General features: G+C 43.4%; 1 protein-coding gene across 1 annotated transcript in view; it reads right to left on the bottom strand.

Annotated features, from left to right (window-relative positions):
• Positions 1-1,775: 1,775 nt before the first annotated feature.
• Positions 1,776-17,181, bottom strand: part of PTAR1 (protein prenyltransferase alpha subunit repeat containing 1) — a 46,627-nt gene continuing 31,221 nt past the window's right edge. The window contains exons 6-7 of the mRNA XM_054031304.1: positions 8,224-8,540; positions 1,776-6,540 (exon numbers count right to left, since the gene is read on the bottom strand). Of these exons, the coding sequence (XP_053887279.1) occupies positions 6,195-6,540; positions 8,224-8,540 (663 nt within the window). The 3' untranslated portion in view covers positions 1,776-6,194. The remainder of the gene's footprint in view (positions 6,541-8,223; positions 8,541-17,181) is intronic.

The following is a 17,181-nucleotide window of genomic DNA, read 5'->3' as shown; positions in this document are numbered from 1 at the left end:
ATGCCCTGAGAAGTAACGTTACATACTAAGTAAAAGCCACAAGGAAGTATCAGGTTTATAATCACTGATCATAGTAACATTTTGAAAGCATAAACTGACTACAAAGAATTTTCTTGGAAGCACTAGTTTCTTCCATTTGACTGCAATACAATGCTCTGTCAGAGGAAATAATTGATGAGAGTCTATGTAAATTATATAGTTTTCCAACTATAAAAACTACTTGAATTTTTATTTTATTTCCTCTAGATTTGTTTAGTTAAAAAAAACAAACCCAAAAAACAAAAAACACCTCTTAAGGGAAACTAAATGGTCTAATAGATAAAGCTTTTGCTTTTCACCTCTGAAATGAGGATCTGGGTTTAGCCTGAGATTGTGAATGAGCCTGATGAACTCCACCTAAGGGCACGATCAGAGCATTTTTGGGAGGTAGTCAAAAAGTTATCCTTATGTTAAATGAGGCCACCTCCCCATAGTTTCATTACATTCTTTGTTAGTTGGGGAAAAGGAGACAAGCAGCTCAGAATGAGCCATTGTCTGAGCACAATGGGAAAGAGAAGGAAAAACACTAGAGAGAATACAATGGCCTTCTTTTGTTACTAACCTGCATTTTAAGAGCATTTGAAAATGATGAGGGTTTTCTTTATGTTTAACGTCAAAGCTGATAAGAGTTAGTTGTAAGGAAAGAATATCAGATAGAGGGGAAAATAGCAAACATGCTAGTTGCATATACCTTTCACTCCATTGATCTCAAGATCTCTGTAGAACAGGGGTTCTCAAAATGGAGGTCATGACCCCACAGGGGGTCACAAGGTGGTTACATGGGGATCCTGAGCTGTCAGCTCCATGAGGATGAGAGCTCTGAGCCCTCAATAAATTAAATTACCCACCACCACCATTTTTAATTTATAAGGGAGGGGGGGTCAAAACCCAAGGCTTGCTGGGTGAAGGGGTCATCTATACAAAAAGTTTGAAAACCACTGCTGTAGAAGATTTGAGTCAGACGGTTTATTTTTTAAATTATCGTATAAAGGACCAAAAAGCTCAGGATCACTTCTGTAACGTGGAAGCAGCACTACAGGCTTATAAGGGGAAAAAAGTCTTGTCCAGGAATTTGATCATGAAATCCCTGTAGCCCAAATGTTAAATTATCCTGCAATTGCTGTATTTTGTTCACAGATCATAGAATATCAGGGTTGGAAGGAGCCTCAGGAGGTCATCTAGTCCTCAAAGCAGGTCCAATCCCCAAACAGATCAGATTTTTGCCCCCGATTCCTAAATGGCCCCCTTACAGACTGAACTCACAACCCTGGGTTTAGCAGGCCAATGCTCAAACCACTGAGCTATCCCCTCCCCCATCATTTTTAAAATACATTCTTAAGAGATTTGATTACTGGATTTGACTGTGTAGACAAGGCCCCTTCAAGACTCTTTGATTCTGGTTGTCAAGATTATACAGTACTGTTTAAAGATTCATTAAATTACCTACTTTAAGGTGAAGAATGAAAAAAGTACTCCTACACAAATTTCTAACACAAAAACACTGAAATGCTTTAGCTAGTTTCAGCTGAAAAAACAGAATCCAAACTTTCTTACTGTATTCTTCACTATGCTCTTTTATTTTATAAACCAGTGCTATATAAGGTAGCTATACAACCAGTAATAAATTACTCATTGGACTGACAATTCAATTGTCCCCTATTAAAACAATGAAAATATTTCTAAGACTAGAAGCATTCAGCCAAGCACTGTAGTCATCCATCACTACAGTCATGTTTTGCCCTACTGATTACACCACCAGAAAAACCAATTGCTGATGCAATACTAGGTAATGCACATTACAGCAGAGAATATTACACATCATTTAAAAATGTGATTGTTCATTTTGATTTGATTGAAAATACAATTAACCACATTTAGAGTTCCAAATGACATTCATTTCCAAAAGCCTTCAATTCATTTCCAGTGGAAAGATGCTGCTATAAGACTGAGCCAGTGCACAAAAAAGGTTTGCACCAATGTAAATGCCATATAATACACCTCTACCCCGATATAATGCCACCCGATATAACAAGAATTCAGATATAACACGGTAAAGCAGTGTTCCGGGCGGGGGTGGGGTGGGGCTGCGCACTCCAGCGGGTCAAAGCAAGTTCGATATAACGCGGTTTCACCTATAACGCGGTAAGATTTTTTGGCTCCTGAGGACAGCGTTATATCGGGGTAGAGGTGTATAACAAAGGACACAATTAACAGATACTGAAACTTAGAAAGGAGTGACAGTTTAGTGCTGGATAAAGCCGGATTTATATCTATTACCTTTCAAAATAATCACAAAAATGAGTAAATGTTTGGTGCTGCATGGCTGCAGTCAGGTGTTTCACCCAGCAAAACCCTCATTTAAATTATTGAGTTAGAATGTTCTGACCTATGACACAGTAAATGCCGAATACAGTGTTACTTAATACTGAGGAGCTGTGCTCAGTAACTTTTATGTATGTTAATTACCAATGGGCTGAAGTCTAAATTTTTACTGCTATTTATTGTATTCCTCCTTCCCCCAATTAGGACTTTAAAGAAACCAGTCAAATTAAATTAAGTGGTCATGTTTGTAAAAGTTCATGGTTACAAGACATCACACAATTCTAAATTTGAAAATATACTCCCAAGGAATTACTTTAACCACTTCAGATAAAAGGCTATGGGGCACTGACATCTTAAACAAATATTATTAAAGTGAATATATTTCCTTTTCTATGTTTCTAACACCACTCTAGATTTTTAAAATGAAAAGAATTTTTTAAAATGTATTTTCTTTTCACTGGTGATGCTGTTGGTTTAGTTTTTAGATTTCTCTCAGCTTGGAAAAAATGTAACTCATTGAAGTCAATTTCATTTTTTCCTTATAGTTCCCCCCCCACACATCCACCCAATGTTGGGTCCTCAATACTGCAAGGTTTGTGTAATGCAAACCTGCAAGAAATGGTTACTTTGTTTACTAATGTCAGTGTTTTCTTTGGAATTTTAAAGCAATCACGGAAATATTTTCATCAGACTTACACTTTCTGAAAAAAGTTTTAAAAAACCCTACAATTTGAGTTGACAGTGTCCCTTTAAAACTTAAAAAACACCACCACAAAACCCAACAACACTTTACTCCAAGACCTACTGGAGCACCTTTAAAGTATGAAAATGCATATAGTTCTATAAGGACCAAATTCTGTCTTCATACACATATGCATAATTCCCAGTGACATCAAAAAGGAGTTGCACACAAGTATCAGAGGACAGAGTTTGATCTTAAGTATTTATGATGATGGAAGGGTTGTCAAATTCAATATCAGAATATTTCTACGACATAGCTCTAGGGAGCTGAGACTTCAGTCCAACAGAAATTTATAATGGATTTCAACTCATGTTCTATCACCCACCCTTGATAGTCTCTCTCTCTCTCCCCCCACCACAAATCTTACACTATGTTACAAGCAGAAGACCGCATTCTTCCCCTCCATCCCCCAAATAATAATTTTCTACTTCACAAGGCACAAATTCTCCTCACTTTTCACCCTCCAATACCTTTCTATTAAACAGGTAATCTGTGAAAAGATAAAACTGAAAGAGACAAAATTAATTACTTTAAATGTAATTTTAGGATTGACAATATAATCTGCAATAAACTACAGTGGTAGGCAGTGTCACACTTTTTGGGCACCCAGCAGTCACCAAGTACGTACGTACAATTTGAAATGTCTCTATGACCTCATTGTAGCCACAGAGTATCTATGAGCGGAAGCTTCAAGTCATAGGAGGCAGCAATCTCTGCAGAGTTAAAAATCCAGGAGGAGTTTAAATTTAGAGACCTTGTTTAAACGATGCTTGCTGTTTCCTGAATGACCCTATTGGTTGCCCTTTTCCTCAGATCATTAAATTCAACCACATTGCTAAAGCCAAACATACCATACAAGAGGTCTATTTTCCCTTTGACATGCAAGAGTAACTCCACTGATGGGAGACTCAAAAGGGACATGGGACCACAGGAATCCTGTGTATTTCTAATGCTTTTCTACTGCTCATAGTATTTTCTGAGCAGCAAGAGCAGCAGCAGGATACTGATCACCTTGGGGAAAGACAAGACAAACACACACAGGGATGGTGGCAAAGGATCTCTCCTGAAGCTCTGGATCCTCTTAGCTAGTTTGCTCTGTTTGAAACAGGGGTAAAAAGTTGCCTTAGTGCAAGGTTCGCTTTATACTGGCACAATGCTTCTACATGAGGGCTTCGCACTGGCATGATTACACTGATGTAGCTACACTGGAAGTCCCTCATGTAGAGTAAAGCTCTGAGAAAATGCCAGTACAAGTATTTATACATACCTGCATTGGTAGCCAAAAGGAAAGTCAGGATCAAAACTACCCTGGAACTGTATAAATTGTCCTTCCAGCACACACACACTTGAGGGGTTGGATGGGAAAAGGTCCACTGACAGAGAAGAAAAATGAAATTGATGCCCTGCTTAGTGGGAGGAAGCAATGAACAAGCATGGAAGGGAAGAGACCCTGCACATTTTAAACAGTACTAAAACTGTCAGCATAACTCCTTTTTATCCCATCATCTAAGAAACGCATACGTTCTTAGTTTTTCTATAGCTTTTTAACGTGCGGTTTAGTGGGCTTTGTGGGACTCTGTAGTGTACATAATACATTCAGAAATTTAAATAGAGTGTCTAACTCTGGCTTATTGAGGTAAAAATAACAAAGTATGACATAAGAGAAAGAACTTTGCTAACAAATCCTGCACATTTAGCTTTAACCATACTTCTACACTGCGTGTGTGAAACACGGTTCATTTTCCTGCATCCACCAGTGAGTACCGGACTTGACAAGGTCAATTTAGTAGGCTTTGATATCAACCATGTACAATAGATGTGTGAGGCAAACAAAATACCACTGACAATAACAAAAAGCACAATTCCAGTACTGTAGTAATATTTGCCCTTAGAAATAATGAAAAGGGGAACGGAAGGCAGAAACACTGCAGCCTGATCTTTGACAGGCAGTTAGCAATTCAGAAGTAATAATTCTTATTGAAAAAACCTGACTCCACCGGCTTTGGTTAAGAGTCATTATCAGCATTCGCTATGGAAGAGAAGAATAATCTGGAAGGTGGTTCATGTTACAATGACAGATCCACCTATTTGTTTTCCAGACATTCCACTTGGATCAAAATAATTTTAAACTTTTGGTTTTTTAAAAGACCCATTGTTCATAATTAGGGTCCTACCAAATTCATGGTTTGTTTTGGTCAATTTCACAGTCATAGGATTTTAAAAATTGTAAATTTCATGATTTCAACTATTTAAATCTGAAATTTCACAGTGTTGTAATTGTAGGAGTCCTGACCCAAAAAAGGAATTGTGGGGAGGGAACCATGGGGGGGTGGGGTGGGTGTGTGTTGTGGTACTGCTGCTGGCAGCAATGCTGCCTTCAGAGCTGAGCAGCTGGAGAGCAGTGACTACTGGCTAGGAGTCCAGCTGTGAAGGCAGCAGCGCAGAAGTAAGGATTGCATGGTATTGTATTGCCACCCTTACTTCTACACTGCTGTTGGCAGGGTGCTGCCTTCAGAGCTAGGCGTCCGGCCAACAGCTGCTGCTCTCCAGCCCCCAGCTCTGAAGGCAGTGCAGAAGTAAGGGTGTCAATACTGTGATCACTCTAAAATAACCTTGGGACCCCACTGCAACTCCCTTTTGGGTCAGGACCCCCAATTTGAGAAACGCTGGTCTCCCCCGTGAAATCTGTATAGTATAGGGTAAAAGCACACAAAAGACCAGATTTCATGGTCCATGACATGTTTTTCATGGGTGTGAATTTGGTAGGGTTATATTCATAATCCATATTAAGATAAAAAAAGTTTAAGCAGGACAATGGTATGATATGAAGTTTCCATAAGTAAAAATATAAATTGTGTAATTTTTTTTTAAAAAGGATTAAAGAAAAAAGCAAACTACATTTGCTTTATAAAAAGCTATTCTAGATTTTTTTAATAAATAAAATGAAATATTACTTTGTATATGAATTTTAGCACTGACCACAAAGAAAGGTGAGAAGCACATGGGTAGCCAACACTTGCAACCATGACATGCATGTGTTTGATAAGAGAATATTGCACTAAAAGAGGAACCTGAAGGTTGTAAACTTCCTTCATTGACCTAGAAAAGTAACTAGCCATTTCCTGTATTCAGTAGCAAACCTGACCTGCTCTACGTCTCTGCAAGTTGCTAAAACGTTATCAATGAACCTGTATTCCATTTCCAAGCCAAGAGAGTCCTGTATAGGGGCACGCTTCAGGCGTTTGGTTTCTTGAGTATAGCCTTGTTTGCTTGAATCATTTAAACCATCAACATCCATGGCATGAGTCACATGACTGACTGCTGTACTGGGGTGTGAATTATTCAAAGTTCCATCACTGCTGTCCACAGATGTCAACCATACATTTGGAAGAGGAAGTTTGTTGTTTAAATGGTGCTGAAGGTAGAACATGTGTCGTCTTCAAAGGAAGATCAGGGGAGGGAAAAAGAAAAAAAAAAAAAAAAAAAAGTGACACACTGAAAAAAAATAAATCAAACTGCTGCCACAACTAAAGTAATTTCAATTACATTTCAATGTGCCCTCTCAGCAAAACTCCCCACAAAAATCAGCTTATTTTGCACAAAACACAAAGATTTTAGTGTTCATGACAGCTGCCAGATCAGTAGCAGCAGTGCAAGCTTCCCTATACGGTTCTACCAAAGTGCCACAACCCTGTCTTGTTTCTTTTTGTGACTTTTGAGCTTTTACAGTGAGCAGTGCACTACAGATAAAAGAGTGGGGCCAAAATATATATCTATATATCTCAGCAACAATTTCTGCTAACATTTTGAAGTTTGCAGAAAGGTTTTGGTTCTCCTGGGTTTCAAAATAGACCGATCTTTCACTTTTCAAATATTGTTATCACCACATTTTTCTGCATTTTCGAAAAATAAGATTTTCTAAAATAAAATTCTTTTTAAGTCCATATCTTCAATTTGGAAAAATCCCACTATGACTATGCTAACCTGTGAGCAATAGGGGAAAAGAAAAAAAAACCCAAAATGAAAGATTTCTTGAAATTTTCTATTCAACCAAGTCAAAACTGTCACAAAAGTTCCCATTAAAAAATTCAGGCCAGCTGTATTCACTTAGTGTTGGAACAGCCTGAATGTTGACAGTGTGAAATCCTGGCCCGACTCAGGTCAATGGAAAAATTCTCATGGATTTCAGTGGGGCCAGGATTTCACCCAGTGTTTATGGGAACTGACATGTCACTAAATGTCAGGGAAACCATAAAGTGCTGTAATTTGGATTTCTTGAGGAGGTGGAAATGTTCAAATAAGTTTTTGCTATTTTTTGCTCCTATCAGCCAGCACATTAAGAAAAATGGAACTGAATTCCACTCCCTCTTTTGTATCATCAGGAGAATGGTTTACTACATTCTAATTCTAATTCCATTCTAATTACAAGGCCTATCACTACGGCTGTACTAACACACTGAAGGCAATGGAGTTGCATAACTGTTACCAAGGGCAGAATATAGTGATGCTGTGTGAGAAGACCCCTTTTGGATATTCAGATCCCAGATTTAGTTTGCAGGATTTTAAGTGTAAATAAAAAGACTTTCTAACCTAACAAATTTGATATCAATAATGGAAAGCAAACATGGAGCGCTAAGATACTATGTTTACAGTCCCAGATCAGAGTAGAACCAAACTTGAACCCAAGAACAAAGAAAAGGGGCAATTATTCAACTAAAGTTAGTTTTCAGAGCCAACTTACTCAATGTGCCTTTGACTACATAGTTTTTTTTATCTAGCCAAGCACATTTGGAGACTCTGTGCAGTTAATTCATCTTTTGTCATTTAAATTTAAGGAGTGAGGAGATAGATTAACAATCCAGGCTCTATCCAGATGATACTGTCCTATGAAAGGATGTGTACAGCTTATTTCAACAAGGTACTGAAATCCTGTCAAGTGTTCTATTTAATAGCTCTGATGGGTGTGGAAATCAAAAAAATCAAAGACTTAGCATAGGGCAGGAAACAAGTCTTTACTAACCAAGATGTGTCTTTAAGCAGAATTACAATTTGCCCTTTGACTTCAGTTTTAAAGCAATAAAATCATTCCAAGCGATGTTTTATTTGACAAGCCCTCTTACCTGTGACACCACAGTGTTTCATGCCCAGGGAAGGTATTAATAAGATCACTGCAGAGCTCCAACTCTTCTTTTAGAAGATTGGGGAGATCTACCCTCAGTTCTTCTGTACAGGCAGCTTCAGACGCTTCATTTTTTTCATCCTTTGGAAGACTGGGGGTTGGCTCATTTACCAGCTGATTTTGCACCAGTATAGAATTGTCGGTCACAGTTCTGCCAATCAAGGACTTTATTAAGAACTGGCGGTAGTGGAATCCACTATGGTCTGAAACATGCATGGACACCCAATGTTTAGTGGAAGAAAGTTCATCAAGGAGAATCTGAAAATAAGAAGTATAAAATTAACCAATCCATATAAATGAGGAATTTACCAACTTGTATCAAATTTCCCCCCCATAATCCTTCCTTTAAGCTTGCCGCCAACTCTGTCACCACCACCACAGTTCTTCCTAGGAGAAAATGGTAAGTTTAAAAGAACAATGCTAAAATGAAAGCATCTATTTAAATAAATAAAGACTTTCCCAAAATAATTACCTCATTATACAGGACTTTCCAATTTAGAATACTAATTCATAGGCAAAACAACATGTTTAAATGACATTGTTACATACAAAATAATTCTGTATTTGTGGACCAGACTTCTGAACCTTGGAAAAAACGGTCAAGATGGCCGATGTTAGTATGATGGGTCCTGTGCTTTTCTTGGCAGCGGGGGCCCCCCCAAGATGCCACCCCATGTCCCTGCTCTTGGGGCACTGAGGGCCCCGCTAGTGGCCCAGGAAGGTGGTAGAGGAGGGAAGCAGGGGAGGGGTCTGGGTTTGCTCCTCACTCTGAGCCCCAGCCCCTCTCAACCCCTGCGGGTTCTTACCCTCTTCCCCCTTGGGTGGGGTACACTGGTATCCGTAGGGCCAGCTGTGGTGCCCCTTGAGTGCCACATTCACGTGTCAGTATATCAGGTGCTGCCGGCCCTATGCCCTCTCAGTTCCTTCTTGCCGACAACTCTGACAGAGGGGCAGGAGGGCAGGTAACGGAATGGACATGAGAAAAACATCTCAAGAACAATAGTTATGAAAAGTGGGTAACCATTTTTTTCTTTGAATGCTTGCTCATGTTGATTCCATTTTAGGTGACTCACAAGCAGTATCAATGGAGGCGGGCTCAGAGTTCACGGTCTTGCAGCTTGCAGCACTGCTCTGCGAAAGCCAGCGTAACGAGATGTGAACATGCGGACAGGCGACCAGGTAGCAGCCCTACAGAGCTCTTGGATTGGTACCTTTGCCAGGAAGGCCATTAACAAAACTTGTGCCCTAGTCAAGTGTGCTGTCACGATCATCGCCCGAGGCTTTTTCACCAGCTCATAGCAATAGTGGAAACAGGCCAAAATCCTCTGAGCAGACACCGGGCTACCTTTCAGTTGCAATGGCAGACTAACAGCTGTGGTGACTTACGGAACGGCCTTGTTCTAGCTATGTAGAAGGCCAGCGTCATGCTGACGTCCAGGGTGTGTAGCCTGTGCACCTCATCTGATGCATGGGGGAGGTATGGAGGAAGAAGGTGTGGATCCCGAATGTTCAGGTAGAGACACGCCAGACCTTTCAAAAACCGTGCCGTCATGTCATGAGCGAAGACTGACCTACCTTGGAACGGAAGATGGAAAGCCGAGATAGCGGCCAGGTAGACCTTGATCGAAGACAGGGACAAGTCTTGGAGTTTGAGGTGCAGCCGATAATCTAGGATCTCCTGCTTGGCCTGAATACATCATTCTGAGGCCCAGCACTTCAATTTTTTCCATTTGGCCAGGTAAGTCTTTCTGATGGAAAGTTTCCTGCTACCCTGCTGGATACAGGCCAAGAATGCCTGTTTGTCTGCGCTTAGCCATGCAGTAGTCAAGCCGTCAAGTGCAGTGCCGCCAGGTTCGGATGCAAAAGGCTGTCCTGGTTCTGTGACAGCAGATCCAGCCAAGGGGCAACTGCAGGGGAGTGGCTACTGAAAGGCTCCGCAATGTGCCGAACCAGTGCTGGCAAGGCCACGCGGGGGCTATTAGGATAACTTTTGCCCTGTCTTGCCTGATCTTCACAAGGACTCTGTGAATCAGCGGCACTGGTGGGAAGGCATACATCAGCGCCCCCAACCACGAATGAGAAAGGTGCCTGATAGGGAGCCCCTGTCCATTAACCAGATCGAACAGAACATGTGGCATTTTCTGTTCTGCCTGGATGTGAACAGGTCCACTTGGGAGGTCTTCAACCTCTAGAAGATTATGCTGACCACCTCCAGATGGAGTGACCACTTGTGGCGAGAGGAGAAAGTCCTGCTGAGGTGATCCACCAGCACGTTCCTGGTTCCAGGCAGGTGTGCGGCTATCAGATGAAAGACTTGCCGCACACAAAAATCCCAAAGGCAGAGAGTTTCTTGACAAAGGGGCGAAGATCTGGCACCGCACTGCCTGTTGATGTAATATCACGGTGTCGCTGTCCATCAGGACCTGCACCACCTTGCCTTTCAGGTAGGACAAGAATGCCTGACTGGCCAGGAGATCCGCTCTGAGTTCCCTGACATTATGTGGAGGGTCAGATCATTCTGCAACCAATGGCCCTGGGTGCTCAGCTCCCCCATGTGGGCTCCCCAGCCCAGGTCCAAAGCATCAGAGACCAGGGTTAGTGACGGGGACTCCCCTGCAACACTGACCTGGGGTCCCACCACCAATCCAGGGATGACTTGATGTGGTCCAGTACCCTAACTACCCGGTCCAGGTCATACCTGTTGGGAATGTAGACAGCCATGCTTGCAGGAGCCAGAGATAGAGCCGAGCATGAGTGACCATGTATGTACATGCGGCCATGTGGTCCAATAGCTGCAGGCAGGTATGAGCCAGTTGTCGAGATACGGGAAGCCGTGGACCCCTCAGCGTCTCAGGTAAGCAGCCACTGGCACCATACATTTTGTGAACACCCTGGGGGCCGATGAGAGGCCAAAGGGCAGTGCTGTGAATTGAAAATGGCGCCCATCCACTATGAAACAGAGGAAGCGTCTGACCTGGGAATATGGAAATGTGTCCTTCAAGTAGAGGGCGGCATACCAGTCTCCTGGATCCAGGTAGGGGATGATAGAGGCCAGGGAGACTATGCAAAACTTCAACTTTTTGAGAGACTTGTGAGGTGATGCAGGTCCAGGATAGGTTTGACGCCCGCCTTTGCCTTCGGAATTAGGAAGTAGTGGGAATAGAAACCTCCTTTCATGTCCCAAGGGACCTTCTCCACCGCCCCCAGGCACAGAAGGTTTTAGACCTCTTGAACGAGGAGTTGCTCATGAGAAGAGTCCCTGAAGAGGGACAGGAAAGAGTGGGAGGGAGGAGTGGCTGAAAATTGCAGGGTATAGCCCCGAGATACCAGCGGTCCGAGGTGACCCACAACCAGGCCGAACGGTAGAGACGAAGAGGGTCGAGGAAAGGACAGAGTGGATCCGGGGAACTGACTGGGATGTCACTCTCAAGTGCACCTTCAAAATGAGCTCTTCTGGCCCCCAGGATGCTCTGCCGTGTCGGGCTATGTGGGTGAGCAGCAGGAAGAAGGGCGGCGATGACAAACTCATGTCTCTATCCCTGCTCCTAGCAGACCCCTGACGGGGCAGCCAAGGCCTTGGCGGAAGGGGTGGCCAGAACTGCTTCCGTGCAAACTGCAGCATATGCGTGCCCAGTAAGCGAAGGGTGGCCCGAGTGTCCTTCAACCCATGCAGCCTCGCATCTATTTATTCAGAGAAGAGACCATTCCCATTGAATGGGAGGTCCTAGATCAAAGTCTGCATCTCTTGGGAAAGGCCAGCGATCTATAGCCAGGAGCTGCGCCTCATAACCACTGCCAACATGACCATCCGACTTGCCAAGTCCACCGCATCCCATGCCATTTGGAGGGAGCACCTAGCGACCGCGGTGCCTTCTTCCACTAGGGTGCCAAATTCTTGAGCCAAACCCTGTGGGAGGGACTCCTTCAACTTATGGAGGGAATCCCATAAATTAAAATTGTACGTTCCCAAGAGGGCCTGACGGTTCACCACCTGGAATTGTAGGCTGGCAGTGGAATAAATTCCCACCCCCCCCAGCCCCAAAAGGTCCAGTCTTTTGGCCTCTATTTTTGGGAGTTGAGCTGGTGTGCCCCTGCTTGTCTTTTTCGTTGGCCACACAGACAACCAGTGAGCTCAGAGGTGGGTGGGTACAAAAAGGTACGCGACCCTTTGGCTGGGACAAGGTGCTTCTTTTAAGCCCTTTTGGAGGAAGGTTTGCCAGAGGGCCTTGGCAATTTTGAGGACCCAGTCATGCAGTGGTACTGCAGCACGTGCCCGGGTATAGGCTGAGAGGATGCTGAATAAGGGGTCTGCCTGCTTGGCCATATCCTCCACCTCTAGACCCAAGTTCTTGGCCACCTGTCAAAGCAGGGCCTGGTGTACTTGAAAATTGCCAGGCGGGCTGGCCCTAGAGGATCCCATGACCGCCTCGTCCAGGGATGAAGACGATGACTTACTACTCGGGGAGACCCTGGGACATCATCCCCCGTGGGGGGAGGTTTAGAGGTGAGTGCAGTCTCCTCTACCTTGACCTTCAAGAGCGACTCCTACACCAAGACCGGTGCCGTCAGTACCACCAACTTTTGCTCCGATTGCACCAATGGAGTCTGGGCGAAGGGCTGAACTGCCTTTCATGCCAGAGGAATTCCCTTCCAGTGACCACGGTGGGGCCATCGACACCTGCGTCTGCCTGCTGATGGTCGCCGCTGGAGTGAGAGGATTGGTGACTGTATCATGGGGACTGGTGCCAGGAGAGACCGGAGTCGCGATGGGGAGTGCTCCCCCAGGGCAGGCAACCAAAATCTGCACCAAGGATGTGCCGGCAATATGGAGATTGGCACCTCCCCTTAGGCGATCCGCATTGAGACGGCAGGTACCGCGATTGCGGTGCCGGTAATCTAGGGCAAGCCCCAAAAGATCTAGGCTGCGACTCCAGAGATCTGCAGCATGGAGGAGAGTGCTGCCTTGTCTTGTGGGAATCGGTGGTGCTTCACTGCCCAGAGGGGTCTTAGCAGCTGGCTTGCCCTTGTGGGGAACCTTTGCCGTTTCCTGCGGCATGCATGGTGCCAGCAACATGGGCAGAGGTCTCTGCTCTCTTGGAGCTGGGGGAGCCTGGGAAGGTGTTGATGCCACCAGGAGTTTGGGTCCCCCACCACTCTCGGGAGTCAGTAGTGGATTCTTTAAAGGGGCTAAGGGCCCCGACCAGGAAGGCACATCCACATGGCTCCGGAGTGGCCGGGCGGCCCCAAACTTGGTCCTTTGCCCGATGTCCCATGACACCTTCTTGGTTGATGCCGGGGAGCCATGCTTCTTAGTTTTCTTTTTGGGCACTGGCAATGGGGAGCTGTGAGGGGCGGAGCCTGGTGCCGGTTGTATGCTGCACACGGAGGCCGAGGTACTAGGTGAGTCTTGGCAAGATGGCCTGGAAGCTGGACGAAGGGCTGCCTCCATGAGGAGAGCCCGCAAACGAATATCCCACTCTTTCTGCGTCCTGGATCAAAACATTTTTACAAATATTACACTTGTCCTTCACATGTGATTCCCCCAAGCACTTGAGGCAGCTGCTGTGGGGGTCACTTACAGCCTGTTACAGTCTGTGCAGGGCTTAAACACTAGAGACTGGGGTATGCCCTGCCTGGGGTGAAGTCCCCGCTGGGACTCTAACTTCTAACTACACTTAACTACTTAACACTAACTACTACAAACAAACAAGGCCCGAAGGCTCGAAGTCAGAAGAGACAAAACTGCTAGCCATTGCGATGCAAGGAAAAGTGCTCCAAATAACCACCACGTGCGGTAAGAAGAAACTGAGAGGGCATTGGGAGGACGCATGAGCACAGCACTCAAGGGGGTGCCACTGCTGGCCCTACGGATACCGCTAAGGCAAAAACCTTTGATGACCGTGCACATGGGTGTGTGCACACCTAGAACGGAATCGACATGAGTAAGTACTCAAAGAACTAAGATTTGCGTATTTACCATCTACCACAAAAGCGTTTGTAGCTTTTCCACACTCTACAAAGGAAGGAGTCTCAGAGACCTTCCTCAAGGGTGTGAAAGAAGTACCCGTGGAAGGGGTCTAGCACCAGATCGTCCTCTTTAGGCCCCCACATGATTTCAGAGTGACAGCTTTAAAAAAAAGTGCTAGTGAAAAGTTGGAGGGGGGCGGGGGGGGGGAAATCTGATCTAACAGAGGAGTTGCTTCCACCTACTGAGAGAGTGGCAAACTACTAAACAAAGTCTTCCAAACTCCTTCACAGGAGGAACGACTCCAAATACTTCACGTTCATCCCGTGTTCATCTGCTAGAACTTGAAATGATATAAACTCACTGTCTGGGATAGCATAAAAAAAAATGAGAACAATTAGGGTTTATTTAGCCTGTCAAAAACCTTACAGGGCACTTGTATGAGGTGTTCGTGATTATAAAGGATATAGTGAAAAGTCCTTCCTTTTTATCATGCTGCCATATAAAAGAGGGACATTGAGTCATTCAGTGAAATGAATGGCCAGTAAATTTAGAACCAACAGGAATACTATTTAATTCAGGATACAATCAGTCTGTAGTAACACTACCAGAGAACATCTGAGATACTGTGGCTGGATTGGGATCAGAGGAAATCCACTGATATTCAATGGGAGGGAGACCATCAGGTGCAGGATTTGAGTAATGAAAATTTAGACTCCTGAGCGGTGGCTGGTCTCTCGTCACCCCTTACTCGGGGGAGTAACAGTCCGAAACAGATGGGAGATATGCTCACTTGCAGATCTTAAAAATAAGATCTGCAATGGAAAGCCTCCTGCCATTTCAACAAAGGAGTTACTTCCAAGGTCTTTCATAATATGGTAAAAAGACTTGAGGGCCAAAATATGGGAAGTGCACTGTTCCACTAAAAGGAAAAGACATCGTTTGAATGTTTACGGATCGATGGCTATTGAGGATTTACAGTGAGAGCTACTTTTAAAAGAAAGCAAACCACGCTGTATAGGAAGATGATGGTGGAATGTATTTGATTTACGGAGCTACTCATTGAGTGATACAAACACTTCTAAAAAGGGATTGAATAACATCTTTTTCCCTGGAAAGAATTTCAGCCAGTAAAATAATGTTCTAAATACTAGACTATAGATTGTGATAGAAACCAAATAATTAGGGGTGTCAATTAACTGCAGTTAACACAAGTGATTAACGCAAAGCAAATGTAACTAGTTTAAAAAAAATAGGTGCGATTAATCAGTTTTAATTGTACTTTAATAAAATACCAATTCATACTGGGTATATTTTTGGATGTTTTTCTACATTTTCAAATATATTGATTTCAATTACAACACAGAATATAAAGTGTACAATGCTCACTTTATATTTGATTACAAATAATTGCAATATAAAAAAGATTAGAAATAGTATTTTTCAATTCATCTCATACAAGTACTTTAGTGCAATCTCTATCATGAAAGTGCAACTTACAAATGTATAATTATTATTTATATAACTGCACTCAAAACCAAAACACTGTAGAACTTTAGCACCTACAAGTCCACTCAATCCTACTTCTGGTTCAGCCTATCAATAGACAAACAAGTTTGTTTACATTTATATTTGCTTGTTTATTTACAAAGTCACCTGAAAGTGAGAACAGGCATTAGAATGGCACTGTTGTAGCCGGCATTGCAAGGTATTTACATGCCAGATGTATAGAGAGTTTACATTCTCATTTTACAGATCAGCAAATTGAAGCACAGAGATTAAAATGACTTGCCCACAGTCATACAGGAAAATCTGTGGCAGAGTCAGGAATAGAAGCCAGAACTCCTGACTCCCAGACCTATGCTTTAAACCACAAGACCATCCTCCCTCTCTCTGGCAGATGTTATCTGCAGTTTTAAAGATTTTTGCTAAAAGCAATGGCAACCTCAAGAACTGTTTAAGAAAACCCAACCTTTTAAGTAATTTGTGCCTGTGCTGCGCACATTGCATTTGACTAATTTTATGAGATGATCAGACTATGTTTTAAAAATGAAAGATTAAAAAAAAAAAGTTCCCCATGCCTCTTGAGACGTACCTGGAAAACCCACTGCTTGTAGAACAGACTCCACAACAGTGGAAGATGCTTGCTATTTAAGAAGGAATTGGAGGCAGAAGAACTCAAGCACTGATGAAGGTTAAACAATCTATTTTGTTACCATCCAATTATCTACAAGAGTCCAAGACTACGTTTAGTCTGATCACCAAATAAGACAACTGTGTTTAAGGGTATAATGTTCAATGCATCCTCTACCATCCATCACAAGAGATGAGTTATTCCCCAGCTAACAAAATGTGAGAAGGTATCTGCAGCTCCTTGATTGACTAGCTCGGATGCGAGAGCTTCTCTTTTTTGTCTTCCATGGTAAGACAAGTAGGTGGAGCTTCCATACTGCTTCAAACAGAGAATAGATACAACAGATATGAAGTGAGTTTATCCCCATCCTAACATTTGCCTTTGTTACTATAAACACCACCGCCACCACAAATCTCAGCTTTCCTCCTGTGTTTGGTCATTCTGAGAACCTTTTCCTGCAGGACTCCCCTATCCTTGGTCCCCTATGCCCCAGAGAGATATGACAAGCTCTTTTATATCCTAGGTTGAAGTTACTAAATCTCACTTGACCAGATGTCAGATAGAGCCGGCAAAAAGAAATCTGCATTTCATGATTCTAATACCAGACAAAAATTAGTCAGCAAGAGAAAGACCTGCATGCAGGGTACTCCACCCCATTACAGTGGCCTTTTAGCGGACTAATCAATCCACCACAAAGCCAGCCCGCGTAACCTAAATCACATATATTGTGTAGGATCGAGCCATTTGAGTTACTCTTACTGTGAGTCATGCGTACAAAATGATTTAATTCTGCAAGCAGA

The sequence above is a fragment of the Malaclemys terrapin genome, chromosome 6 (assembly GCF_027887155.1).
Source record: "Malaclemys terrapin pileata isolate rMalTer1 chromosome 6, rMalTer1.hap1, whole genome shotgun sequence".
In the NCBI taxonomy this organism is placed as follows: domain Eukaryota; kingdom Metazoa; phylum Chordata; order Testudines; family Emydidae; genus Malaclemys; species Malaclemys terrapin.
The sequence above is the reverse complement of the archived record's forward strand: the minus strand, read 5'-3'. Positions and strand labels throughout refer to the sequence as shown.